At 34.6% G+C, this 26892-nt stretch overlaps 2 protein-coding genes and 1 pseudogene across 5 annotated transcripts; 2 read left to right on the top strand and 1 right to left on the bottom strand.

Moving 5' to 3' along the window:
- The first annotated feature begins 4806 nt into the window (after window positions 1-4806).
- On the top strand, window positions 4807-6628 carry LOC108987141 (phospholipase A1-Ibeta2, chloroplastic-like). Its single transcript, XM_018960007.2, has one exon. It carries the CDS (start codon window positions 4938-4940, stop codon window positions 6558-6560), a length of 1623 nt encoding a protein of 540 aa, XP_018815552.1. The 5' UTR covers window positions 4807-4937; the 3' UTR covers window positions 6561-6628.
- Window positions 6629-15090: 8462 nt separating this feature from the next.
- LOC108987124 lies at window positions 15091-18004 on the top strand (annotated as a pseudogene).
- Window positions 18005-18715: 711 nt separating this feature from the next.
- On the bottom strand, window positions 18716-22749 carry LOC108987109. Of its 4 annotated transcripts, none has more exons than XM_018959968.2 (5): window positions 22468-22748; window positions 21686-21800; window positions 20137-20209; window positions 19351-19507; window positions 18716-19161 (listed from the first exon to the last, which is right to left on the bottom strand). In XM_018959968.2, the coding sequence occupies exons 1-5, from the start codon at window positions 22491-22493 to the stop codon at window positions 19104-19106; spliced, it is 429 nt and encodes a 142-aa protein (XP_018815513.1). In that variant the 5' UTR covers window positions 22494-22748; the 3' UTR covers window positions 18716-19103. The 4 variants fall into 4 exon arrangements, 1 of the variants encoding a protein (XP_018815513.1); XR_001995486.2 differs by adding an exon at window positions 20289-20360 and having other exon boundaries at window positions 18717-19507; window positions 21686-21839; window positions 22468-22749; XR_001995487.2 differs by lacking the exon at window positions 22468-22748 and adding exons at window positions 20289-20360; window positions 21878-22461 and having other exon boundaries at window positions 18717-19507.
- Between the last annotated feature and the right edge of the window lie 4143 nt (window positions 22750-26892).

The following is a 26892-nucleotide window of genomic DNA, read 5'->3' as shown; positions in this document are numbered from 1 at the left end:
ACTAAAAATTATAAAATTTTAAATTCAAAATTTTAACTTAAAGAAAAATTGATAAAATGAGTTTTATAGATAAAATTATAAATACATGTTGCACTACTTTTTATTTATTTGGTCCAAGTAAGTCCCTATATATTGTGTGGTTGTTAGCTCGCCTCACTCCCTGATCTGATCATATATGCCTCATGCTTTTATGCATTACACGTTGTTGGGTTTTAACTTTTATAGGATTTTCTCCGCGATTTGTGGATATCTACATCCACGTATGTTTCGTCTCTAAATCTCACTCTTAAGTTTCTCCTTTGCTGCAGTTGTGGCTACGTGTTTGGGGTCGCTGTGTAAGTTCTAGGATGCCGGATCGATATAGACACACACTTTTCTTTCTTTAAAGTGTGCATAGTGGTGGGTGGGCGCGGGGCCTCTGTTCATTGAAAACAATTAGGTGGATGTCCATGCCCTTTCCTTTTTCATATATCCCAATTGCCAAACACATGTTTACTTTCTTGTAAAAAGGCGGCATGTAAAGTTTCATGTAAAAGAAGAACGCAATCCACAAACAAGTCTTTTCCCGCGTTGCAAGCAGCTTGCGCGTCATTATATCCGCGCGTGTCCCACGCGGCCCTTTTCCTCCACCTTCATTTCCGGTACAGCTACTGATTCATTTCAAGTTTTCTATAGACAGAATATATTCAGATCTTTATATAATGCAAGATTCTTAAGATCTGGAATCTCAAAACAGTTTTTAATGTTCTATGTCCCACTCTCTTTGTCACATACGTACACCGTTGACTATATCTTAAAAATCTTTCTTAATTTAGAACATATATAGAATACATTTAAGTATCAATACAAGGGTAACATGTGGATTTCATGTATTCCGTCATTGACAATCCGATGACGGAGTGAGAGATCATCATGTGCTTGCGTGCACGTGTTTGTGAAGTAGAATCGTGGTAGCTAGGTAGGCTTTGGACTCTCCTCAGATCATATTGATCGGTCTTTCTACATGATCTCCATTGACTTCGTGTACGTCTGTACATGTTACTTCCAGGTTATTTCAGAGGAAGATGAGAGCGAAGCCCTGAAGTTAGTTACAGGACTACTCATGTAACTAAAAATCACGTGAAAAAGTTAATTTTATACAGAATAATGCACATGTTGTAATAACGATTCTGCAGGTACTTTCTTTAACAATTCTGAAGCAGTGCTGCAGTGCAGGGTTGCTTTATGTGTATCATGGTGTCAGCATCTGTCGGAAAATATGAAAAGAAATTATTAAATTATATGCACTATATCTTTATCTCATTTTCATCTAATTATGTAAAATATAATATATTTATTATGATTAGATATTTTTTTATTAAATTATTTTTTATCATTTAATAAGAATAAATATACGACATCTTATATAATAAGATATAAATAAAATAAGAATATAGACTATAGAGTACAACATTACTCATTTTTATTTTTATTTTATTAATATAGACTTAAAAAGAAAAGAAGAAATGGCGATAATGCTAATTGCCAGGCCGTTAGTGGTGGCATAAAGATCACCTTCGACTAAAATGAAATTACAAGATTGGAGCGTTCTGATTGATCTATCATCTCATTTGATATCCTAGCTTTCCACTAGTTAGATAAGCATGCACGTCCCTTCATAACATAGCTTAATTGTAGGGTTATTCCAAAAAAAATAAAAAATAAATAAATAAAGCTGAATTAATGGAGGGTATTTCGGTGATATGATTATGGCTAACTATACAGCGGATAGTTTTTATCCGATTTGGATATATAAAATTATTTCATCTCATCATTATAATTTTTTTAAAATTTTATATAAAATATAATAAATAATTTAATTTTTTAAAATTTTAAAATTTTAAAATAAAAATTATATTTTAAAATTATATTTTAAAATATTTTATTTAATTTTTAATAAAACATGTCATTTTATCTCATTTTATTTCAAATGGATAAACAATTTGTTTGGCCCACACGGTACGGTCGGGAAGAAATACAAAAGATGCATGGGAATATGCCAAACGCATTAAATTACAGAAAAGTGAATCCGCGCGACCTATATTAATGAGAAAATATACTTACAACCGTGAATTGCGTAACCGCCGCGTAATCGCTTTGAAAAAAATGAATAAAACATGGGACCCACATGAAAAAAATTAATTTTTTAATAGTGGACCCCACTCTTTTTCAAAGCGATTACGCGGCGGTTACGCACTTCACGATTGTATGTAGAATTACTCTATATTAATTGTGTGCTCCATGTGTTTTACATGCATTAGGGATATATATATATATATATAAATATATATATATATATATATAGTTGCATCTAAATTGGACCTGCAAATTTAATATTATAAGGTGCCACAGCATATGATCAATCATGTGACAAAGCATACGCGCCGTTGTAAAAGAAATTTAATTTGATAAAGTATGGAATAAAGCACTACTATTAACTATATTTTATACCTGGAAGGAAAAGCATTAATTCTGACACGCAGAACTTCAATAAGCACGTTTAATTTGTACACAAGCTTATACGTCCGTAATTAAAACAGCGATGGTACGTCTCTATTTTTAATCATCATTATCTGCTAATTAAGATAGATATATTAGAAAACTTCCCTTCCCCTCTGACGTTATTGAAACTTGCATTTTAATTCTCATGACCAAAGCAAGTTTATTATATTTATGTACTTACGAAGTGCTGTATAGACTATACGTCATCTGTCAAGTGCACCAATAAAAAGAAAAAAGTGAAAACCATGCATATACTAGTGCCTTAATATTCCTGATCATCGATCGTCTCCATTAGAGCTTTAACTATATATGTATGAACAACCCACTTGCGATCACTTTGAAGTAGAGCAATTTGCAATATTGAATGCAGTATAACTACCATGATCTAATTGGGATGTGGATTATTTGCTTATCGTAATTTGGAAATATGAAAATTGGAGACTTCTAAACGTTCACTCAATTTAAAGAATTCATTTAAAAAATAAATAAATAATGATCAGATTTTAATATGAGAAATTATATTTGTAATTATAGAGTGCGCAAATACCACAAACTCTTTTTTAAAAAAAAGTAAGTAAATATGTGATTCACATGATTTTTACGTACTGTTTATGTATTCAACTGATGTGATTGACCAAAACAATTATTTTATATTAAAAAAATGACGCAAACAATCATATTAATATGATGCGTAAGTTGTATGCAAAAATGACTGCACATAGGTTTTTTTTAAAATTAATCTTTTAATAGTACTCAATCCTATTTTTTTCAAAAAGACTGTGCAACGCTTACACAATCTTTAATTATATCTAACATTACTCTTCTAATATTGGATTGTGCTATATAAAACATTATGAAAAATCCGATATAAATTTTCAGAAAGACTTCAACCAAAAAGGTTAAAAGAAATAAGATAGCATATGCATCTTTGGTCGTGTGGTTGTTCAGAAAGTCATGAACAAGGAATTATTTGTTCTTGAATATATATATATATATATATATATATAAACACTACGTACTTTCGATATAAATAGTACATGACTTGAATTTTTTGATCTGTTCTTTTGAATTGAAAAGTCATTCCAAATTCAGCCTTTCGCTCAAGGCTTAATAAGCTGATCTTGAAATATCGCTGTGTGCTGATCGCATATATGAAGAAATGGGTATCCCGTAATCCTCCAGAATATTAAAAAAATCAAAGACCGGAGTTGAGGCTGAATTATAACAGATAAAATTACGTTTGGAACCACAATTTCTCTCAACTCATCTCAACTCATCATTACAACTTTTTCAAATTCCAATACAAAATATAATAAACAATTCAACTTTTTCAAATCTCAAAATAATAATAATAATAATAAATAATATTTTAACAATATTTTATTATCTCAACTCAACTCAACTCACTTCAACATCCAAACGCAACCTATTTAACAGGAAATTGACTCTAGCTCCCCTTGAATTTTCTTCGGTTGAAGATATCGGTAATTGACTCTATTTTAACAGGAAATAGAACTTATTTTAAATAGTATTTTTTTTTTTGAAGGATTATTTTATATAGTATTGGTCAATAGGTAAATATTACAAAAGGAAAATGATAACCTTATAATTATTTTACAATTATTTTAGTAATAGCCTAACAATCCATTTATAATTTATAGACAATTTAAAATATAATAATATTTTTTATTAAATTTAAATAATTAAATAAAAAATAAAATCAAATTAAAATTTAAAATAATATTATTTTATTACATAGTTATATACAAGTTATTATTTATTGGTTACTTTATCATTTCTCGTTTTATAATATTAAAATTTATTTGTTGTTTAAAATTTAAATTATAAAATAAAAAAATATAGGAATATCATTCCTCACTACAAAAATAACGAAAATACATTACACACAAAAACACTGTTTACTTGGGGGGCCGTCAGTTTACCGTCCTACATTTATTAGTTCCCCCGAGCGATATTTCGGTCAATTTGTTTGGTTCATTTTATAAAAAATTTCATCTGATCGTTGCATATTTTTTTAAATTCTTATATAAAATAAAATAAATAATTTAAAATTTTTAAATATTAAAATGATATATTTTAATAATATTTTATTTAATTTTTAATTTTTATAACAAAATATCTCGCGAAAACAAGCGCCGGTAAAGTAAGAGAATTGTTTGAAACTTTTGATTTGGTTCTTGTTGTAATAACAGGTACCGACGAGGGGATTTATGTAAGACACACTATATATACACGCACATTGATTCGTTCAAGCCCAGAAGTTGGTTTCAACTTGCAGAAGCTGCAGGGTCCCTCTGTCCTTCTCCTTCCCCTTTCTCAATATCTAATTGACACTCTCTCTCTCTCTCTCTCTCTCTCTCTCTCTGTGTGACTCCATGAAAATCGCTTCCACGCCGCTTCCTCTTCAAAATCTACACCTGTTTCAGGCAAGACCTGCCGGCTTTATGTGCCAGATGTCTCTCCTAAACCCTTTGACAAGACCAGTGGCAACTAATTCTATATCACTGTCTGAAAAACGGGAAACATCGACTGAGTTAACTCGATTACACCTCGCCAACCTCGAGAAACTGCTCCAGAAACCAGCTGCCCCGCCGAACCAACTGGACCCACAACCCCTTCACAAGGATTCCAAGAATAATGGGCCGATGGAAAACAAGGGAAAAGGTCGACTTGAAGGACTTAACTTGGCTAGACTCTGGCCAGCAGTGAAGGCCCCCGAGCAAATGTCGCCCCGAAATTTTAACCGGCTCCAGCGACTCCTATCAAAGACAAATGAATACTCTCCGAGAAATAATCTCGGCAGCAGGTGGCGCGAATACCATGGCAGCAACCACTGGAAAGGCCTTTTAGACCCGCTCGACGAGAACCTCCGCCGAGAGGTGGTACGGTATGGCGAGTTTGTTCAAGCCGCCTACCAATCTTTTCATTCAAATCCTACCATGTCAGAAGATGGACCGCCCTCACCGCATCAAGTGGTCTTGCCCGATAAATCTTATAAACTGACTAAGAGTTTGTATGCCACTTCCTCCATCGGGTTGCCGAAGTGGGTGGATGATATGGCACCGGATCTCGGGTGGATGACCCAACGGTCTAGTTGGATCGGTTACGTCGCGGTTTGTGATGATAAGAGGGAGATCCAACGGATGGGACGTAGAGATATAGTCATTGCACTCCGTGGAACCGCAACATGTCTTGAGTGGGCGGAGAATGTTAGGGCCCAATTGGTTCAAATCCAAGAAGATAATGATGATAATAGTATTGATAAGACTCAAAGGCAATCAAAAGTTGAATGCGGATTCTTAAGCTTATACAAGACGAGGGGAGCTCATGTGCCAAGCCTAGCGGAGTCTGTGGTTGAAGAGATCCAAAGGCTCGTGGACCTATATAAGGACGAGACCCTAAGTATTACGGTCACAGGTCACAGCCTAGGTGCGGCATTGGCTTTACTTGTAGCAGATGAAATCAGTAGGAGGGCCCTAAACGTACCACCAGTTGCTGTCTTTTCCTTTGGTGGACCTCGTGTTGGCAATAAAGCTTTTGCCAACCGTATGAATGCCCAAAATGTGAAGGTGTTAAGAATTGTCAATTCCCAAGATGTGATCACTAAAGTCCCTGGTATATTTGTAGGGGAAGAGCTAGACCAAAAGCTAAGAAACACAAGGGTTGGAGCGGTGGTTGACATGCTTGAGAAAAACATGCCATTAGACTACTCTCACGTTGGAACCGAATTACGGGTTGATACGAAAATGTCACCGTATTTGAAGCCCAATGCTGACATGGCATGTTGTCATGACTTAGAGGCTTACCTACACTTGGTGGATGGGTTCTTGGCATCTGATGTTCCATTTAGGGCAAATGCTAAAAGGAGTTTAGGGAGGTTGCTACAAGATCAGAGATCGAATGTCAAGAAGTTGTATACTAGAAAGGCAAAAGCCTTGACTTTAAATCTTGAAAGAGATAGACTGCCCATGTCTGGTTGTTTGCCTAGTCCAACTTGATATTGCTTCATTGAAAATGTCGCATACAATTCTTTGAAAAAAAAAAAACAAGAAAGAAACTTGCAATAAGAATACAATTCTTTATTGTTTTATGGTTGCCTCTTTAATTACTTATTGTCCAAACTAAGAATTTCAGTTGGTACGTCGACCTATCGGTCTACGTTGGATGGTCCTTGTTTAGTAGTATGTTATGCACGACAGCTACTTTTTGCACTTTTGTTTTGTGTTAATAAAACGACTACGACTAATGTTACATATAATCGTAAAATATATAAATATTATACAGTTATTTTGAAAAAGAATAAGAATTATTATTAAAAAATTAATTTATTTTCATGTGGATCTCATATTTATTCATTTTCTTTAAAACGACTACACGGCGCTTGCACACTCACGACTACAAGTGTCATTTCTCTAATAAAATCGTTCCCCGTTTGTCGAGAAAAGTATTTCATCTCATCTAATTTTATAATTATAATTTTATTAAATTTTTAAATAAAATATAATAAATAATTCAATTTTATTAAATTTTAAAATAATAATAATATCAAAAAATAATATTCTAACAAATTTTATTTAATTTTAAATTTTTATCTAATCATCTCATTTTATATCACTATTCAAATAACAACATCTTAATTAGTCCTCTTTATAAATCGTTGTCTACGTAAAACCATGTAGACTTTTAGCTTTGAATTAATTGCAAAAGTAGTACTTGAATTTTCATTCCTTGATATTGAAAAACTCTAATTTTTTTAGTTATGCTAATCTCTTGTTAATTGTCTAAATGATAATTCTCATGTGGAAATTATACAATTAAAATTATATATAAAAAATATAGAAAAGTGGTTTCGAAAGCATTTAAAAAAGCCAAAGAATGGTTCTAAAAATAGAAAAATATTAAAATATTTTCTTTCTCAATTTTATATTTTTAGAAACATTTTAAGGTATTTTAAACCTTTTATTAAAAAGCCTATTTTATATCTTTTTAAGTATATAAAACTGCAAAGGTGGCGTACTGAAACGACAATTGGCATCAGTACTACTTTGCTCTGCCCACCGCCATCGGCGATGCCGTGTCTTTCCAGCGACACCGAGGCCGTCTACACAGCGCTGCCACACCCCTCGTCGCCCAGCTCTCCTCCCTTCCCATCGCCAACCCATCTCCTTTTCTTCCTCTCCCCACCCCAGCTCTTCGGTCTATCCTCTCCCCACCCCCCCTTCGGGAAATAATGCCCTAGTTAAACCCCCCCCCCCCCCATCGACCCTCCCATCCTCTCCCCGAGTCTCCTCGTGTGGCTTCCTCGTCATCCTCAAGTAAGTTCTACTCTAAATTCGGCCTTCTTCTGATGTTTGCTTTCCTTTTATGTTTTCCTTGAAAAGAACATGAACTGAAAAGTTTAACTCAACTGGAAGCTGCGATGTTGTTGTTTTAGTCTTACCCAGATCATAAAACAGTTAATACTTTTAGATTCATGATGTGGTTTTTCCTTTTCTTGGATTTTCACAGCAACCCAATATAGGATAGTTGTTGTGCCTTCACATATTTGTTTAAAAAAAGATACTTTTTTTTATGTCTTCTTAATCTAAAATTAAGGAGTTGTTTTTCCTTCCGTTTAATTTATCACATTCATCGATCAAACAAGGAGATCGCATTGTATTGTATTTTAAATAAGCCAGCCCTGTAGTAAATATTGTAACTGTGAGAATAAAGAGGGGAATCGTGTCTAATAAAATGGGAACTTATGAGTTTTGAATTGATAATGTTAAGGACTTTGAATGTGCTCATATGGTTCTTAAATGGTAATTTGGTAACATGTTTCAGCTTCACGGATCATGATAGTGATGTAAGATCAAATCCCACCTTTACGTAGAATCCATGGATTATTAATGGGAGGAGGGCTAAGCTTCCACTTTGTACCCAAATTTTATTATTTATAAACAAAAATTATAATAAAACCCAATTTGCCTTCATATCCACAATGCTTTTTAAGCTATATGGAAGCTTTTCAAAATTTTATTTTATTTTTTTTGGTTTAATGCCATTGGAAGACACCATTGGATATCGTTTCACCCAACATCTTTTGGACAATATAAAATAAACCAATTGATGGGAATATATTTTCACTTTTTTTGAATATAAGTATATATATATATATATATATATATATTGCTTTCATGGGATTTATTTTTTGAGGTAGTATGGGAAGCGAAAACAACTTCATCAAGTTGAAGTAGGACCAAAGAAAGTGGTATATATTCTCATCAAACCGACCACAAAAAGTGATTTAGATACATTTACACTACCACAACTTGCCATTCATGCATTTGAGTTTGACCTATGAATAAATGGGCAATGAAAGCAACACCCCAAAAAGAAATATATATACTGTAAAAAGGGATGAGATGAGGAGGATGTCATGTTATCGTGGTTGGGTTGGGTATCTTTCTTAATGCCTTTTAGTTGGGTTAGAGTTATGCTTGATCTTATGGAAAAGACTTGAATAAAAAGAACTCAAACCAACTAGGTTTGTACTCATCGAGAAGGGTCCACTCCAAATTTGTAAGCATGCAAACCTTTAATGCTTTGCCTCAATTTATGTCTCTTCTATGCCTCCTTTGGGTTGGTTTCATGTCCATCTCTCGTTTTCGTTATGTCTATTGAGTGTGTTAAATTCACTAAATAAGAAGTAAATCTACTCTTAAAAAGAGACAATATATGGACCATATGAAAATGACATTAACTTTGTTTTGATTGTGTTGTTGATTGAGCATATCAAATTCACAGAACATTAGTTTAGGAAAATAACATATCGTACGGATTTACACTAGTCTTTTCACTTCTATCATACTATGTGGATAAAATATTATTACTCAATCATTAGATTTATTTTTAAAAAAAAAATGAGAGATAATCTAAAGATTAAATACAAGAAACAATGACACATCAACACATCGTGATCGTCTACCATGTTAAGAAAATCCTAACTAAACAATTATGCTAAGAAAAACGCTAATCTCACCGACAGTTGGGTCCTAATTGAATTGGGTCATGACAATTTTTTTTGTTTTTTATTTAGTGATTAAAGAATTGTTTTTTAATGATGTTGTATTTTTTTTTAAATTGTTTAAGGATAGCACTGCTCTTATGCTAAACATTATCCAACTAAGTTCACAAACTTCATAAATGCAAGTAGTTAGGCGGTTTTTTCAGGCTGCAAGTTATTGGGGAGTTTAGACCCCAAAATTTATTTTGGATGAGGGGTATGTCAAATCAATCAATTAGATACATCATCATCATCGTCATCTGAGTACTCAAGCATGCCCATTTATGTTCTCTACTTTGGTGCTTTAAAATTGATGATTGTGTTTATGCAAGCACTATGCAACTTGAAGTTTTTATTTTTTTTAATTTTTTTTTCCGATTTTTCTGCATACTGTCGTTGGGATAATTCATTATTGAAAATGCTCATTTGGAGGAAGTGTGTGGCGTTATTTGGTGTTATTAAAAAAGTGTCTAGTTAAATTTATAAAATTTAATGTTTTTAATCAAAATTTAACCGAACTCTAGTGCTCTCAGGAATATCCGTCCAACATATTTTATTCAAGAAAATAGAAATGCATGATCTGTATAAATTCATATCTGAGTGCTAGTTTTGGTGTTGTTGCTTTTCTATCATTTCTGTTGTTATGATAGAAGAAGGCTGTAGAATTTGGGCTGCATGGACTTCATGGGCTATAATTTGTAAACTAAGATTAGGCATTTTCGAATATTATGACGTGGCAGATCAACCCGAGCCAATTATGAAACAAAATAAGACCACTTGGGAGTTCTCAGTTTCCTTCACCCCAAAAATACATCATCTCATATTCTTTTTATTTATTTATTTATTTATTTTTACTACTATCAATTATGAGAGTTTAATTGTTTTTTCCCTTCTTTTGCCATCATGTGCTTCGCCATTAAAGTCTCAGAAGACATTCTCATTAATTGTAAATGGGGGAAGAGGAAGATCGTAGGCCTTCGACATCGACTTCACATTCATTACAGATGCCTCTCAATACTGAAAAAAATCCAAACGTTTACCATGTGAGTAGGCATGTTGATGTCTTTTATTTTTGAATGACTTGCAATTGACGTGCTCATGAAATACAATTGATTGCATAATTGCAGCATCATTTTGATATAAATATGTCCCACCCTCCGTCGCCGAGTAATCCGGACAACTATAGGCAACAATTTTCTGAATTTGGAGAATTCGATGAAAATGCTGGTTTTACATTTTCTGATGCTGCTGATGGTATTACACTTTTGTCTAATTTTTATTTCACTATAATGACTCAAAATTTGAATTTATGCTAATCCAGCCCTATGTTTCCATGTTTAGAAATGTTATTTGACATAGATGAAGATTTAGAGGGTGCAACTGTTGTCCCGGATGATGAGGGTAGGGTTGAAGCACCAAGATCTGATATGGAATTCGAGAGTTTGAAAGAGCTTACTGCCTACTATAAGCAATATGCCAAGCAAGAAGGATTTGGTGTAAAGACACAGAGGATTAAGAAAGATGATGCTGAGAGGCCTGTGTACGTGACTATTGATTGTGCCCGTGGTGGAAAATACCAACCTAAGAACATTAATATCTCGAAGCCACGGCCAACAACTAAAACAGATTGTAAGGCAAAGTTAAATGCGAGGTTGAACAAGAGTGACAAATGGGTTGTCACCACTTTTGAAAATGAGCACAACCACATTACTGTGAGCCCCAAGAAGACAAGACTCTTGCGATCTCATAAGTGTCTTGATGAATACAGTCAAAGGATCCTCGACCTCAATGATAGAGCCGGTATTCGAATGAACAAGAATTATTATTCTCTTGTTGTTGACGCGGGGGGTTTTGAGAATCTAAATTTTCAAGAGAAAGATTGTCGGAATTTCATCGACAAAGCTAGACATTTAAGATTGGGTAAAGGAGGCAGCGAAGCACTTAATGAGTATTTCCAAAGAATGAGAGATCAAAATGATGGCTTCGTTTCTTACATGGATGTGGATGATGAGGGAAGATTACGAAATGTATTTTGGGCTGATGCACGGAGTCGAGCGGCCTATGAGTATTTTGGGGACGTTGTAACTTTCGATACAACGTACCTAACAAACCGGTACGGGATGCCTTTTGCTCCATTTGTTAGTGTTAACCATCATGGACAGTCCATACTATTGGGGGCAGGGTTGCTGTCAAGCGAGGACACGCATACCTTTATTTGGTTGTTTCGCATGTGGTTGTCTTGCATGAATGGTCGAGCGCCCAAAGCCATCATAACCGACCAAGACCGGGCAATGAAGAATGCAATTGCGATTGTATTCCCGAAAACCCGTCATAGATATTGTCTATGGCATATAATGCGTAAACTTCCAGAGAAGTTAGGATCTCACTCCCAATTCAGTACAGGGTTGAAGACCTCTATTCAAACTGCATTGTATGATTCACAGACCTGCACGGAGTTTGAGGAGATGTGGGGTGGACTTCTTGATAAGTATGATCTTAGAGGCAATAGTTGGCTCCAATCCTTATACGAGGAAAGGACCTTTTGGGTTCCGGTTTATTTGAAGGATGTCTTTTGGGCTGGTATGAGCACGACACAACGGTCAGAAAGCATGAATGCTTTTTTCGACGGGTATGACCACTCCGGTACAACCTTGAAGGAATTCGTGGACCAATTTGATAATGCACTAAGAAAAAAGGTTGAGGTTGAGACAACGGCTGATTTTAACTCTATCAACCAAACAATCCCCTGCGTTTCCCCTTTCAACTTTGAGAAGCAATTTCAGAAGGTCTACACAAATGCAAAGTTTAAAGAGTTCCAAAAGGAGTTGATAGGCCTAATGTGTTGTAATTGCACACTGGTAACCAAGCAAAGGTGCATTTCAACTTTTGATATCTTGGATGAAATATCGATTGATGAATGCACGAAGATAGTCCACTACACAGTTTACCATAACGAAGATGAATGTGAGTTAAAATGCACTTGTGCATTGTTTGAGATGAGGGGAATTCTATGTAGGCATGCATTAAAAGTTTTTCAGTTGAAGAGGATTAATGTGCTACCAGATAGATATGTCTTGGATCGCTGGAGAAAGGATGAGAAGAGGAGATACACATTGATTAAAACTAGTTATGATGATTTGCGGGCCAGTGGAGATGCACGGAGATATGAGATGGTGACTAAAAGATGCATGAAATTGGCAACAAAAATATCCCCAAGTGATGAGCGTGTCAATGCATTCATGCGATACGTCGATGACTTTGACTCAAAATGTGATGATTTAACATTTGGGTCGAAGGTTGAATCAACCAAGGTCGGACCGAACGTTGAGGCGGATAAGGGTAAGAAGATATTAAGCCCCCACGTGGTCCGAGGGAAAGGGAGACCGCCAAGTAAGAGAAAGGTTCCGCCCGTAGAGAAGATGGCAAGAAAGAGAAAGGTACTTTAATTTCCAATTTAAAGTTACGTTGTTAGTATTTTGATTCTAACATTTGAGCCAATTTTGTTGTTTGTTAACTTAGGCTTGCAGGAAAATATTCGATGATGAAACACAATTGGGTGACACCCCGGGATCTCAACACCACCAATTTGATGATGGGGTTGGTGTTGGGACACAAAACAGTATTGTCACACAATCAATGCCATCAGGAGATCAGGAGGTCTTCAGCTATTGGTTAAATGTGTCTTTGAATATATTTTGTTTGATTAAAGATTGCATGCATAATTAAAAAGGTCTTTACATTATAGTTGTTTTCTTTCAGATGTGCCGCCATAATTGAGTTGCTGATTTTGTGTCTGTTGGCACTGGCCATGGTGTAGTTTGTGTCGTGTTTCATTTTTTTTCTTTTTTGAAAGGGTTGGGTGTACTTTGAAAATATAGCAAAGTGTTTCTCTTTTGTCAAAGTGTTTCTTTTTTGTTCCTCTTGGAGAAGGTTGGGTGTAGTTTGAATTTTCTGCAAAGTGTTTCTTTTTTGTTCCTCTTGGAGAGGGTTGGGTGTAGTTTGTCAATATGGTTACATGTAAGTTTTGTATCTCTTTGAGAGGGAAATGTAGTAGGTGTAAGGCATTTTTGTACCTCTTGGTGGAATTTTGGTGCCATCATGTGAATATGCCAAAGGTAAGGTTTTTTGTGGAGATGCAACGGGTAGTTTTTTGTACCTCTTGTAGAGGTGGGGTGTTTTGGTACCATGAGCCGACTAGTATGCCAAGCAGCTGGTTTTTGGTAGCATGATTTTGTACGTTGCTGTTTTTTGTGTCTTTGATGACGGGCAATTACAACAGGTTTGTTCCTTTCCATGTCTGAACATTTCAAATTTTACCACATTGACATTTGAAATAAGAAGGTAAGGAAAGATTGGGCATACACCCATTTGTTGTGGCAATAACCAGTATATATGTGTTTGATCTAGATATTTTTATATATATATCTATATATTTTCATAATTATATCTTATTTTTCATTCTTCAGGGTATCTTTTTGGAAACTTCTCACTTCTTATTTCAATGCATACTTCCTCTCATTAACTCTCTTTGGTAATGGTCATATGTGCAGATTCGTAGTTATTCGTTTATCTTCCTGATTCTGAGTAGGCAGGTTGTCATTGATGGTAAGCAAATCTCTTTAATGATTTGTGGGGTTGCTGCCACAAATGCTTACATTAAAGGTAATCCTCCTAACTCTCAGGTGATATTTGGTTGGAGGTGATTATATTTTAGTTTGTTTTGGAGTGTTTCGATAGTTTATTAGGTTGGAGTTTGTTTTGGGGCGTTTCTATTTAATTCGTTACACTTGGCCATGCTGAAAAGAGAAACTGAGGCAACCGAGCTTTTTACAGAACATAGTACATTTTTCTCTGTGACACTTGTTAATGAGTTGCCTGATACTCATGAAGGAACTGTTCAGGTACCTACATGAAGTTTTCTCTCCATCTGTAGTTCACAAGAATATCAAGTCCGCCAATTAATTTGCATAAATTCATAACTGAATCCTCACCTGTCAGACTCTGGCCTGGGAAGCCTTGTCCCAAATGCACATCAGGTAAGTGATGAGCCTAGTTTACAAATTGATGATGTGAATAATTTTTTGTTCCAGTAGCATTAGACAACTCTATAGGAACAAATTCATGATCTGACTTCTCCTAGCACAAATGATTTTTGAAGACAAGATGGGTTATGATATAGTATGCTATGTCTGCCTCTGTTTGTTGCTTCCCTCAATTGTTGTTACTCACCAACTGTATAAGCCCTCTACATTAGATTTTTCTTTGTGTTGATGGCATCCTGTTTGTTTGATAGGTTAATTCTAGATATCTAATAGCTGGAAGCATTGACTGCCCTGTTCATATATTGATGCTTACCAGTTTTGGTCTTTCCAACTATATTATTGTAAAAGAAACTTCATGATATGAGTGTAACAAATTAAGATAATTAACCAACTGTTCAGTGATCAAATGTATTTGTTTCACGTGTAGATTTACAGGCAATATTGATGTCCTTGCCAATCTTCCCCTGGAGAATCTGTGAGTAATTAGTGTTTAAGTTCAGTTTAGCAGGACACTCACATATTTCTCTTTCCTTGGAGTAACCTTTATTTCATCCTATTCAAGTAATTGTGTTTTTGCTTCGTAGGAATATTGAAAATAACCATTTCACTAGTTGGATGCCTGAACAATTGCAAAACATTAATATGCATTAAGTATCGCACAGTATCATCAATTGTATTACATTCTTCATTTGAGAACAAAGAACCTACAATTCTAATTATAACAATCTTCATGATAGGAAAAATGGAAATTCATGGAGCTCAGAGCCTGCACCCCCACCTCCACCTGGTACACCTCCATCCAGGAAAAGACCAAATCACAAATCTGGTAGTGGCAACAAACCAGGAATAGGAGGTGGTGGCATAGCAGGAATAGTCATATCCATCTTTATTGTCGGGGCAATAGTTGCATTCTTTTTAATGAAGAGAAGATCCAGGAGGCAATTGTCAGATATTGAGAAGCTTGATAATCAGCCCTTTGCTCCTCTTGCTTCAACTGAAGTCCAAGGTAACATATGCATCTTACATTTCTGTTAAGCATTGTTAGGTATTCATTTTTTTATATATATATAGATATGGTATTAACGAAGAATAGTTAGGCATCAGTAGAAATGCTGAGCTAAAATTCTCATGATGCTTACCGATTTGTGATGAGTTAAGCATCATTAGAAATTCAGTCCTATCATTCGATTCAGCTTGTTGTTAATGCTGTTTCTTTAGGTTGCTTTATGGTGTACACAATTGTTGACTATCCTGATTGGAAATAGAGAGATGAATACTGTTACCCCCTCCATCCAATTTCACCTTTTCTTATTTCTTTTATGGGATGTTGCATATAGATGGAAAAAGACTTCAATTGATTCATATTTTACTTATGAAGGCATATGAATGAACAATAGAGATGGTTTGAAGTATTATAGAGTCAGCTTCTGAAAGTTGTGGCTTTTATATGAGTATGTGTCCTCTTAAAAGTCAGGTTTAAGAAGATGGACAGACATCTACTGACATTGACACTTTTCAAAGAAGCATTTCAAATTGCGCTTTTCATCAAGTTTTTTTTTTTTTTCACTCTTGAAAATAGAAAAAATGGCACAATAACTCTTTTTTCCAGTTTATTTGATGCTTATGGGACTCACAGTTTCATTACCTGAAAAACCATTTATTATTTTTTTTTGGTGGGCGAGCCAAGTTAGAGCATTATTTGGTAAAAAGAAAATAACTTCTAGCTTGTGTACATTATTTGTGTGGATGAAAATAACTTTTAGTTTAAACTATGGGGTGTTAAGTCACGTATGGACTGCATTGATACTATTTTATTATGGCCATAGATGTTAGAATTTAGCAGTGAGATTTTGTACGTATATAATCTGGAAGCATTGACATGGTTTGTGAATTAGGTGGCAAGATGCACAAAGATCATCAATCCAAACACTGAAGATGCCAAGTACCTTATAAATGTTAAGTATTTTGCAAAGGTATACTTTTATTCTTAATTCTTCCTTTACTTGGCATGGTACATTGTAAATTATCCATTCGGTTTAAAATGTGAGGTTTTCCTTAATAAACCCATAAGAAATCCATCATTTCACGTTGTTCCTATCTTTGAATTTTTTCTTTTCTAAGCTTGAATTTACCCTGAATTTGAATCAGGATGATCTCTTCTCTTTCTTTTTCCTTCGAAATATGTACAATATATTTTTTTGATTTAGAACGGTTGATTTTTTTTAATGATTCCTGGTCTTTCCAAAAAGGGAATTCTGTGAGATGGATAAAGAAAGAGAACATGTGCTCTGTTGTATTTGTGGAATATAATGTTTGTCTTCTCCATGAATTGACTTTCACCCTGTCATTGCAGGGTTGATCGTAATAAATGTCAGATCCAAATTCCTTTGCCTCCAAAAATTGACCCGAGTGTGACCATGATGACAGTGGAGGAAAAGCCTGATGTGACATATAATGATGTTGGTGGATGCAAGGAGCAGATTGAGGAGATGCGGGAAGTGTGTAGCCCATGTTATTTTTCAGTGATATGTTTCTTTCTTGTAGAGAGAATCAATATTCATTACATGCAACATAATTAGTCACCTTAGATTGTTTGCATTTATGCATTACTGATGTTGGTTTCTTTAGGTTGTCGAGCTGCCCATGCATCATCCTGAGAAATTTGTGAAGCTTGGAATTGATCCTCCTAAGGGTGTCCTCTGCTATGGTCCTCCCAGGTATAGGCAAAACACTTTTAGCTAGAGCAGTGGCTACTAGACGTGCTGCTTGCTTCATCCGTGTTAATGGGAGTGAGCTTGTTCAGCAATATGTTGGTGAGGGAGCTCAGATGGTTCGAGAACTTTTCAAGGTTACCAATTGTGCAAGCTCAGTAGTTTCAAAATTCTCTTTGTTACTCGTATTGTTTGAAATGGAACTAGTTATCTTCTGGGATGCATTCACAAGCGTCTAACAGTAGCCTGGCTCATGTTTTAGATTTTGTTTGTCCCCTTTTCAGGCCTGACACACTAGATCCAGCACTTCTACGTCCTGGACGATTAGATCGTAAGGTTGAGTTTGGCCTTCCTAACTTGTCAATTTCCACTTGTCACCTTGTTGATGATGTAATTTTCCAGGGCTTTGCCTGTTTGTTATTTTTCCAGTAGGCCAGGTATGTATATGTTTGGACATTGGCATTCTGACATGGATATCTCTTTCAGGAGCTGACATAAGGAGCGTCTGCACAGAAGCTGGAGTGTATGCCATCCGAGCACGAAGGAAGACTGTCACGCAGAAAGACTTCCTTGATGCAGTGAACAAAGTCATCAAGGGATACCAGAAGTTCAGTGCGACTCCCAAGTACACGGTCTACAACTGAGCCCAGTTGTTTTGCTTCCTTTCCCAAGAAAATGTTGAAAGCACTTTTACATCTTGGTAGGGCGTGAGCCACTTGAGTTCATTGCAGTACAAGCTGTTGACAACATCTTAATTATCATTTGAACTTGCTTCTTCTGTTCGGATTAATATTGCTGGATCACTTGCCATCAAGGACTCATAGACCACTTGTACTGCTGTGAGTTTCGCTTTGTCAAAGTTGTGAATAGTGTTTGAAGCCATTTTTTATTATCTTACGTTGTGAATGTTCGTTCCTTGGTTGTGGAATCGCTGCAACCTACAACTACGAGAAATATCTAAGCTTTTTCTAGCCCGTTTGATCTGTGATCTGACTATTTTAAATTCACCCGCCCCATTTCGTATGGGGAAATTGAAACCCCTGCATGGTAAATATAAAGAGAAACAATCGAACTTGAAACCGGCATGGAGGATGAAATAGAAAAAGTTGAAACCCGTTTCCGAAAGCCAACAATGTGACAAAATCTCGTTGATTATGCTCAGTCTAGGTGCAGTAGGGCTGCATAAGTAATCTTGATCATAATTTACATGGAGATACCCTCGATTTGTAGCCTTTAGAAAGAAGTAAATACACTCAATTCCTGTGAACATGACTTGCATGGAGATACAATTAAGTACTTAACCTTTGTCCAGTTTTGTTTAGATGTCTTTTTTTACTTAACATGACAACTAAGGAAGTAGTACACGACTTTCTTATAAAAAAATATATTGCCCATATGATTTTGGGATAACCAAGCTATATAATCTAATTGCGTCCAGAGTCCATATCACTTTTGGATAGCAACCCTAACAGCAACAAGCTCCATTCAGGGAGTAAAAGGAAAAAATGGTGCAGCAGGCTAAATAACTGGTATGTACAAGCTCCATTCAGGGAGTAAAAAGAAAAAATGAAAGAAAAAGAAGAAAAACCATGAAACTTTGCCTTTTCTGCTCTGTTTTATCGAAGAAGAATTTTGCCGTCACTGGAGGACATGGATTCACTCAAGCATGTCTGGGTTGACGGCTCTTTGGGATGCTCCTAGGTCATTTCCAATTGTTCTCTTACTCATGTTCGTTATGTTGCACTAAACGAACAAGCGCTTGAACCACTTCTGACATAGGTGGTCGAAACTCAGGCTCCAGCTGCCCGAAAAAATGATAGATTAAAAATTGAACATCAGTATCGATTTGTATTTATTCTTATATCATTTCTATTTGCTAGCCATACAATATAATCCTCCAGAATATGTTGGCAGTGTAAGACATTCTAGCATAATTCCCGCTACCAATGAGCTTTGAACATGCACTCGAATTTGATAATTTATTCATTACCTGGACGCAATGTGCAATGACATCAACAAACCGTGAGAGAGATTTAACTGGGTAGAGCCCTTTAAGGGCCGGATCAACCATTTTTCCAAGAGCATCAATATCATGGAGCTGAGGTGTTGCCCATTGAACCAAGGACTGCTCAGATCTTGGCCTTGTGCTGTCAAAAAATGTTCATAGAAAAACCAGAAAGATCACAATTGACCATACTTCTAAAACTTTGAGAAACAGATACTTTAGAGAATTGAATGAGAGATCCCTGAAGAAGGGAATAGATATTGTCACTGGCTCTTTCAAGCAAAACCAACTTGAAATATCACAATACCTCACCACACACACTGAGGTGACTAGAACTCATAAAAACTTCAGAAAATATTAAGATAAAAATTATACATGAAAAAAGAACCAATAACTCAAGAATGTGGTCAAAATTCACTGAATGCATACTAAAAATATGGTGCAACTTGCAATGAGAGAGAGACAGACAGAGAAAAGGAGTTTGCTTGCAGCTTCTCAGTTCAGTCAAAGTAGAAAAAATCTAGATTGCTTTGTTAACTTATTTCATTGTTTTTATAAATAAATAAGTAGCTTTATTGAATAGAATGAAACTAGGCAATGCCCAAGTACATAGGAAGCATACTAAGTGAGACACCTAATTACATTCTAGTGAGCTGAAAAGAAGATAAGAAGTCATGGACATTCCCACCATTCAATACAATAGCAGAAAACCACTAAGTAAGTAAGTAGCTTTGTTAACTTATTTCATAGGAGGGAGAGAGGAGATCTCACAATGTAGAGAGAGAAGAAAGTCGTCCAAAGGCATCAAACAGTTGTTCCTGTAGTTGATTACTCCCTGATGTTTCTACACCCCCAAAAATGCATGTTTAGTTTCAAGCTTGGGAAAAGTTGCCTCAAAAAATGAACAAGAAAAAATTACCCACAGGTATTTAAGAGAAGCCATATGAGAAATGGAATAAGGGACGCCTTTATTAAATGTATTATAAGCAAGATTCCTGCATGCAAGAGAACAGCTTCCTAAATCACCATAATCGGACGGTAGAGAGTAAACAAGAGGACAATAAACAAGTGGCATATGAAGCATACAGTTGTGACACATTTGGAGGAAGTGAATAAGGTATCTCTTATGCAAGATTATTATTGCTCATGTCTCTACCAAATTTTCAAATCACCAAATCAAAACGATTAAGTTTAAAAAAAGAATGAGTCAATATGACATATAAGACTTTTGATCTTACAGGTTAGTTAACAAGGTCAAACTTGAGAGCACATATAAAAATGCTCTTCAATGAAAATTACTAATGTAATCAGCTCTATTATTTTTCATTTAATAACTTTTGATGTAATTACATATACTATTTACTTTTCATTTAATGAAATATACACTGAGGGTGAATGATGTGACTAAACAGGAGTAAAACTCCCTTAAGAAGAATCTAATGGTATTTTCTTTTATTGAACTGGAGTGTCTCTTATTGGAATGGAAAGAAAACCATAAGGTCTTTCTAGGCAAATAAAATAAAATTAGCAAATCATAATATTTATGAGGGGAATGTGATGACGTGGCTCAATGGGAGCAAAGCTCTCGTTTCAACAGTTATACATGCTATAGTAGCACAATATCATCTCAAGGTTAAAATGATGTAGGCTGCATACTTGTGACACATAGATAATGCATGATAGCCTATCCCATCAGTAGATATGGCTTCATTCTTTATACAGTAAAGTTTGTCCTCATATCTATAGCATTGCCAACACACCCATACAAAGTTCAATAAGTCAATGTTACTTATAAAAATAAATAAAAATGTATGAGTCAATGACATCTGTCACCATCTCCTCAAATATTTTCTAGAGAGACATATTCCAGGGAAAAAGTTGACCAGCCTTTTCTCAGATCAGCTTTCTAGGGTATGGGTGCAACAGATTTCCCTTGCTTACCAATAACGATGTTGCCTTTGCAATAAGGGTGAGATAGATCTATGAATATGATTAATTACCCCACCAAATGTTAGTGAAACTACACTGCCTTGTCTCAGAAGTCATGACAGATATAAACCATGCAAGTGCCTTTATTGAGCCTCTAGGTGCTAACATAGTAGGATTTATCTTCCAGACATGTAAAGTCATTTTTGACTCGGGAAATGAGATTTAATTGATTGCAGGGGAAGTAGAAATAGATTTTCCTTCTCTTCATTCCAAAATTGAGGTACGAGAAAATAAATTGTAACAGGCACAATTTATGGTCGTTTCTAGACCAACTTCTTAAAAAAAAGACAGCAACATAGTTAAAAAAGTCTAGATAAATGAAAATACATACCAGCACCAGCCAAACGTCAAATGCTGGTCGATTAGCAGGATCTTCTACCAATTGCAGTAGAGTTTTATGAGTCAGCACATCCTCTGCCCTCTCCACATTCACATCCAATGCATAGCTATGACGTCAACAATTAGGTAGCTCAAAAAAGTTAGCCCTAAAAACACATTGTGATTGAGTAACAAAGCTTCATACCTCGAAAATGATGGTTTCAGAAATTAATAGCCCTAATGCTCTCTTTGGCACCATAAAAAAGTTGATAACGAAAGCAAACCCGAGACTTATTCAAGAGAAAAAAAAAATATACAGGGGCAAACAAAGAATACCTAAGACTTATTCAAGAGAAAAAAAGTAACTGAAATCTCATTTCAGGAGTACGATCCTAATTATATTTTCTTTACGATTATTCTTGTAAAAAAAATACTATATTTACCCTTTCCTATTGTTTCTCAACAACAATAGAGCAATATAAACAACTAAATGAAATTAAACAATGTGGTGATGTGCTGTGCTTGAATGGTGTAACTTAGAAATATGCTCGCAGTGTAGAGGAGTTAGGGGCTTCTGGGGTGCAAACTGAAGTCGAAATCGCTCTAGCATGACACAGAGAAAAAAGAGAAATGTATGCCATCAGAGGCAACATCGGAAACATCTACAGCCCTAGTTTCTACCAAATACATATGCCCAAATCCTAGAATCACAGATTATTTATGCCCAACCAGAGAAAAAAAGAAGTTAAAAAAAATCTAATGTATGCCCAAACCCTAGAATCGCAGATTATTTACCCATCCGCAGATCTGAGGGCTTCCATCAGGGGACTGAGGATGGCTTCGCGTCGGTGGACTGAGGGACTAAGGGCTTCGCGTCGAATGACTTAGGGACCGAGGGTGCTTGGGGACTGATCTGCTCGTGAGGGCTCGCGTCGTGGTGGGGAGGGCTCTGATTGGTGGTTTGTTACTTGGCTTGATTGCGCTGAGATCGAAGACGACGGAGGAGGTGCGAAATGAGAAGACTCTCGAACAAGAATTAGGGCTGAGAGGAGAGACGATTCGTGCGTGTAAGTGAACCCGGTCCAGTGCGTTTAGTGAATCCGGTCCACACGTTAGGTGTGTTGCGGCTTCCGTCAACAGTAGGCTGCCGAGAAGATTTTTCCTTTGGCTAATGCGTGGGCCGTGGCAGGGTAGCAAAATTAAAGGTTTCAAAATCAAGGGGCCTAATATGCGCGACTAAAAATCAAGGTTCGAAATCGAAAAATGACCGATTTATGATAATTTTGAGTCGGATGACTTAGGGCAGGTTTGGTAACTAAAATAAAATATAAAATTTTCATCTCATCTCATCTTATCATTATATATTTTTTAAATTTTTATACAAAATATAATAAACAATTCAACTTTTTTAAATCTCAATACACCTTTTTCAAATCTCAAAATAATAATAATATTAAAACATAATATTTTAAACTTCAAAATAAAATATAAAATTATCATCTCACCTCCCAAACCTGCCCTTAGTATTTATAAAAAAATTACATATTGTAGCCCAAACACTCTAAACATCTAAAATTATATACAAATAAGTTAGAAATATTGATTTATTGAAATTGAGTAGCGTTATAGGAATATTATATAAATGATAAATCCAACAAGTTGGAAAAAAATCCTTTAAGAAAATATTAAACTAAAGTTTTTGATTTGAAACATGTAATAAAATCATGTCTCCAGCCATGTCATTTCTTTTCGTCAATTCCAAAAGATATAAACTATAAATATAATTTGTTCAAAATATATAGCACCAAATCGGCACAATCATTGTCATCCAAGTCATGCTGTCTTACATCTACCAAGTCATGTGTAGATGAATGCCTATCTGTTAAGTTAAATTCTACATTTTTCTCATCATGCACAAAAGAAGATCCACCTTCAACATAAGAGTTTGGATCGCTTTTATTAAAATGATCATCATCCTCAAATATAGTATTTGTATCATCTGTTGGATCTTGCATATATGGAGTTTTGAGTACATATTATAAATCGTATTATTCAATATTGAGAATAATAAGACATCTATTATACCTCAACTTCTTCAACATTTGAATGATCATCTCCTTGAACCCATTCGTTCAATGGATTCCTAAGTAATGAGTGTTCTATGATGGCATCATAAGTTTTTCTTCTTTTAAGTTGTTTCTCTCGAAGTCTTAAATTATAATGTATATAAACAAGAACATTAAGCCTTTTTTGAGTTAGATTTTAACGTCTCTTTTTATAAATTTGATCAAATGTACTCCAATTCCGTTCACAATTGGAGGATGAACAAGTTTGGCTCAATACTCTAATTGCAAGTTTTTCGACTCTGGACAACTAATATCGTGTTGTTGCCACCATGCAGCTACAAAATAAATATAAGTTTGACAGTTATTTTATACATATAAAGGAAGACATTTTCAAAAAGTCCATTGTTGTTTTAAAATAAATACCCTGTTGCAACTCTTTCCTATTCCCGATAGCCAAGTCATATCCAAAGTCTCCTTTTGAATTAACAAAATCATCAATCTACAAAAGAGTCTCTTTGTAGATAAAATAAATTTAACAAAATACCTCCATAAAGTCTTCTCGATAACGAAACATTGGATTCAGAAAATAAGCTATTGCATGAAGTGGATAGGGGTGAGCACCGACTTAGTCGGAGTCGGATTCCTCTAAATCCAACTCAAAGTCCAACTTTGTCGGAGTTCAAATTCAAACTCTGACTCCAACTCCAACTTGTGTAGGCTCCGATCCAACTCCGACTCCGACTCCGATTTGTATACAAAAAATTAAAAACTAAAACTAAATCATTCTATACTAATTTACTTCTATACTAATATCTAACTTATTTTTATACTAGACTTATACCATAATGTCCAATTACACGTTATCATATTATAGTATTACATATTATTTCTAGTGTCTAATTATTACATGTTATACCATAATGTCCAATTACACGTTATCATACTATAGTATTACATATTATTTTTAGTGTCCAATTATTACATGTTATTATACTATAGTATTACATGTTATTATATTGTACAAGTGTCTAACTTATTTATAGCTTATTTCTACATTATACTTATTTCTAGTATCTAATTACATGTTATTATACTTTAGTAAATTATTATTATGTGTTATTAACTTATTATACTAGACTTATTTAAATACTAGTGTCTAACTTATTTCTATACTTGATTATGAATGGTAGTAATACTATGATGTTTACTTATACTAAACTATATTATTAGTCTATTTATATTATAGTATAAGTATATTATTTTATACTAATTAGCTCATATTAATATATTTTTGAATTTAACTATACTAGTATATATGATAAATATATAGATAAACATATATTTTTATAACATATGTACAATATCGAAGTTAGATTTAAAGTCAGAGTTGGAGCATAAAATCGAAGTCAAATTAGATCGGAGTTGAAGTCGGTCTAGCAACACCTCCAACTCCGACTGAAAAATTAAAAATAAATCCGATTTCGACTCCATCTTGTCGAAGTTGGAGCAGAGCCAGATTCGAAGTTAGATTTTTAGATTTTTGCCCAGCCCTAAAAGTGGATGATGTAGTTGGTCTTCCAATCTCTTGTCAGTGATAGTTAAAAAAGGTTGATATTTTTGCCCATGACCGTCATGCACTTCTTTTATCTCTCTTTTCACTCTCTGCATGTCATAATAAAGTTTTGGCATTAAAGGGAGTTCTTGACTATCAACATTTCGGAGGGCTTTCACAAGTGGTTTAAGAGCATTCTCAATATCTTAATCACATCCTTTAAAATACATCACAAAAACTCATTTTTTCTATTTTATATACTGACTTTTACAATATATCATACATCATTTTATCTATTTTTTCTTTATATCCTTTAAGTATTATACTTTTTAATATATTTTATTCATTTCAAATAAAGTAAAAAGTAAAAAGTAGAGAGAGAAATGAATAAAGAGTACTTCCTACAGTGAAGAAAAAAATAGAAAGTAGAGAGATAAATGAATTAAATATTTATAAAAATGTGTACAATGTCCCATAGATGTAGATGTTGTACTGTAGCAAACTGGATATTAGTGATAAAATACATAATCCGTTGAATGGACTATTTTGAACTATTTCCTTCAAATTTTACAAAAACACGAGTTTTACATAACCCATTGGAAATGCTCTAAGTACTAATCTTTCCTCTTTTCCCAATTGATGTATTATCATGAATAACAATTAGTTTTCCCTTTTCGTTTTGCAATTCATTTTCCTCATTATCTTCCTCTTTAGTGATATGAGCAATACGATCGATCTCCTTCAAGCCCAAGGGAGGTTATATCATTATATTCTTTCGCTCGTTCCTTTTTCTTATTCGAAAAATTTATGAGATGTTCCTTCATTTTTAGGCATGCATCTCTTGGTGCTTTTTTACATGCTGCAACATTTTCAGGCACTTTTGCAATATGTTGCTTTAATCAAAATATTCCACTTGTTTTCCACAATAATTACATTTGACCTTTTTGTTTAAATGTTCCAATGTTATAGCATGTTCCCATGTTGGATCCATTTTACCTAGCAAAACAATATTCAGAAGCCATTCTTCATGTTTTTATATATATTTAAATGTATGTAGAATTTCCAAATACTTAATATAATATTAAACCATAATAATTAAGGGCAGGATTTGCACTTTGCGCTTAACTTTTTTACTATATATGAGAAAATAAGCAAATCACGGCAAACTTTTGCATTCATAATAATATTGTAATAGAGTATACTATTTTACTAATACGTACTATCTTAAATTCTTAGCTTTTAGCCTTTAGGTCTCTTAACAATAACTAGTAAAAAAAAAAGTTAGAAATAGGCAGCTTTGTCGGTAAAACATAAATAAATCAATAGGCCCATAAGCATCTCTATTTTGTCAGTCATGATGTTAACTTGTTAATTACTTTATGACTTTACACAATTTACAATGTTACATTTTAGTATTTTACAACCACAATAAAAGTGTGGAAGACAAGAATCCTTCCTCATCAAGCCTTGCAAGACAAAAAAAAAAAACTGATAATCGAAGTACAAAACAAAGAGAATTAAGTATCCTGAATTCAGAGGCACGTACAATATAATCTCAACCCAAAAACCTTAAAAAAAAAAAAAAAAAAAAAAAACCAAACA

This window comes from Juglans regia, chromosome 2, assembly GCF_001411555.2.
Source record: "Juglans regia cultivar Chandler chromosome 2, Walnut 2.0, whole genome shotgun sequence".
NCBI classification, from domain to species: Eukaryota; Viridiplantae; Streptophyta; class Magnoliopsida; order Fagales; family Juglandaceae; genus Juglans; species Juglans regia.
Note: the sequence above shows the minus strand (reverse complement) of the source record. Positions and strands in the feature narration are given on the sequence as shown.

Excerpts from the sequence above, each read along its gene's own strand:
- LOC108987141 (XM_018960007.2), top strand. The coding sequence starts at position 4,938 with ATGAAAATCGCTTCCACGCCGCTTCCTCTTCAAAATCTACACCTGTTT.
- LOC108987109 (XM_018959968.2), bottom strand. The coding sequence starts at position 22,493 with ATGGAAGCCCTCAGATCTGCGGATGG. Across the intron at positions 20,210-21,685 it reads TTGACGTTTGGCTGGTGCTG|AAACATCAGGGAGTAATCAA; the intron begins GTATGTATTTTC and ends TTGGGGGTGTAG. Across the intron at positions 19,162-19,350 it reads TCATTGCACATTGCGTCCAG|CTGGAGCCTGAGTTTCGACC; the intron begins GTAATGAATAAA and ends TTTTTCGGGCAG.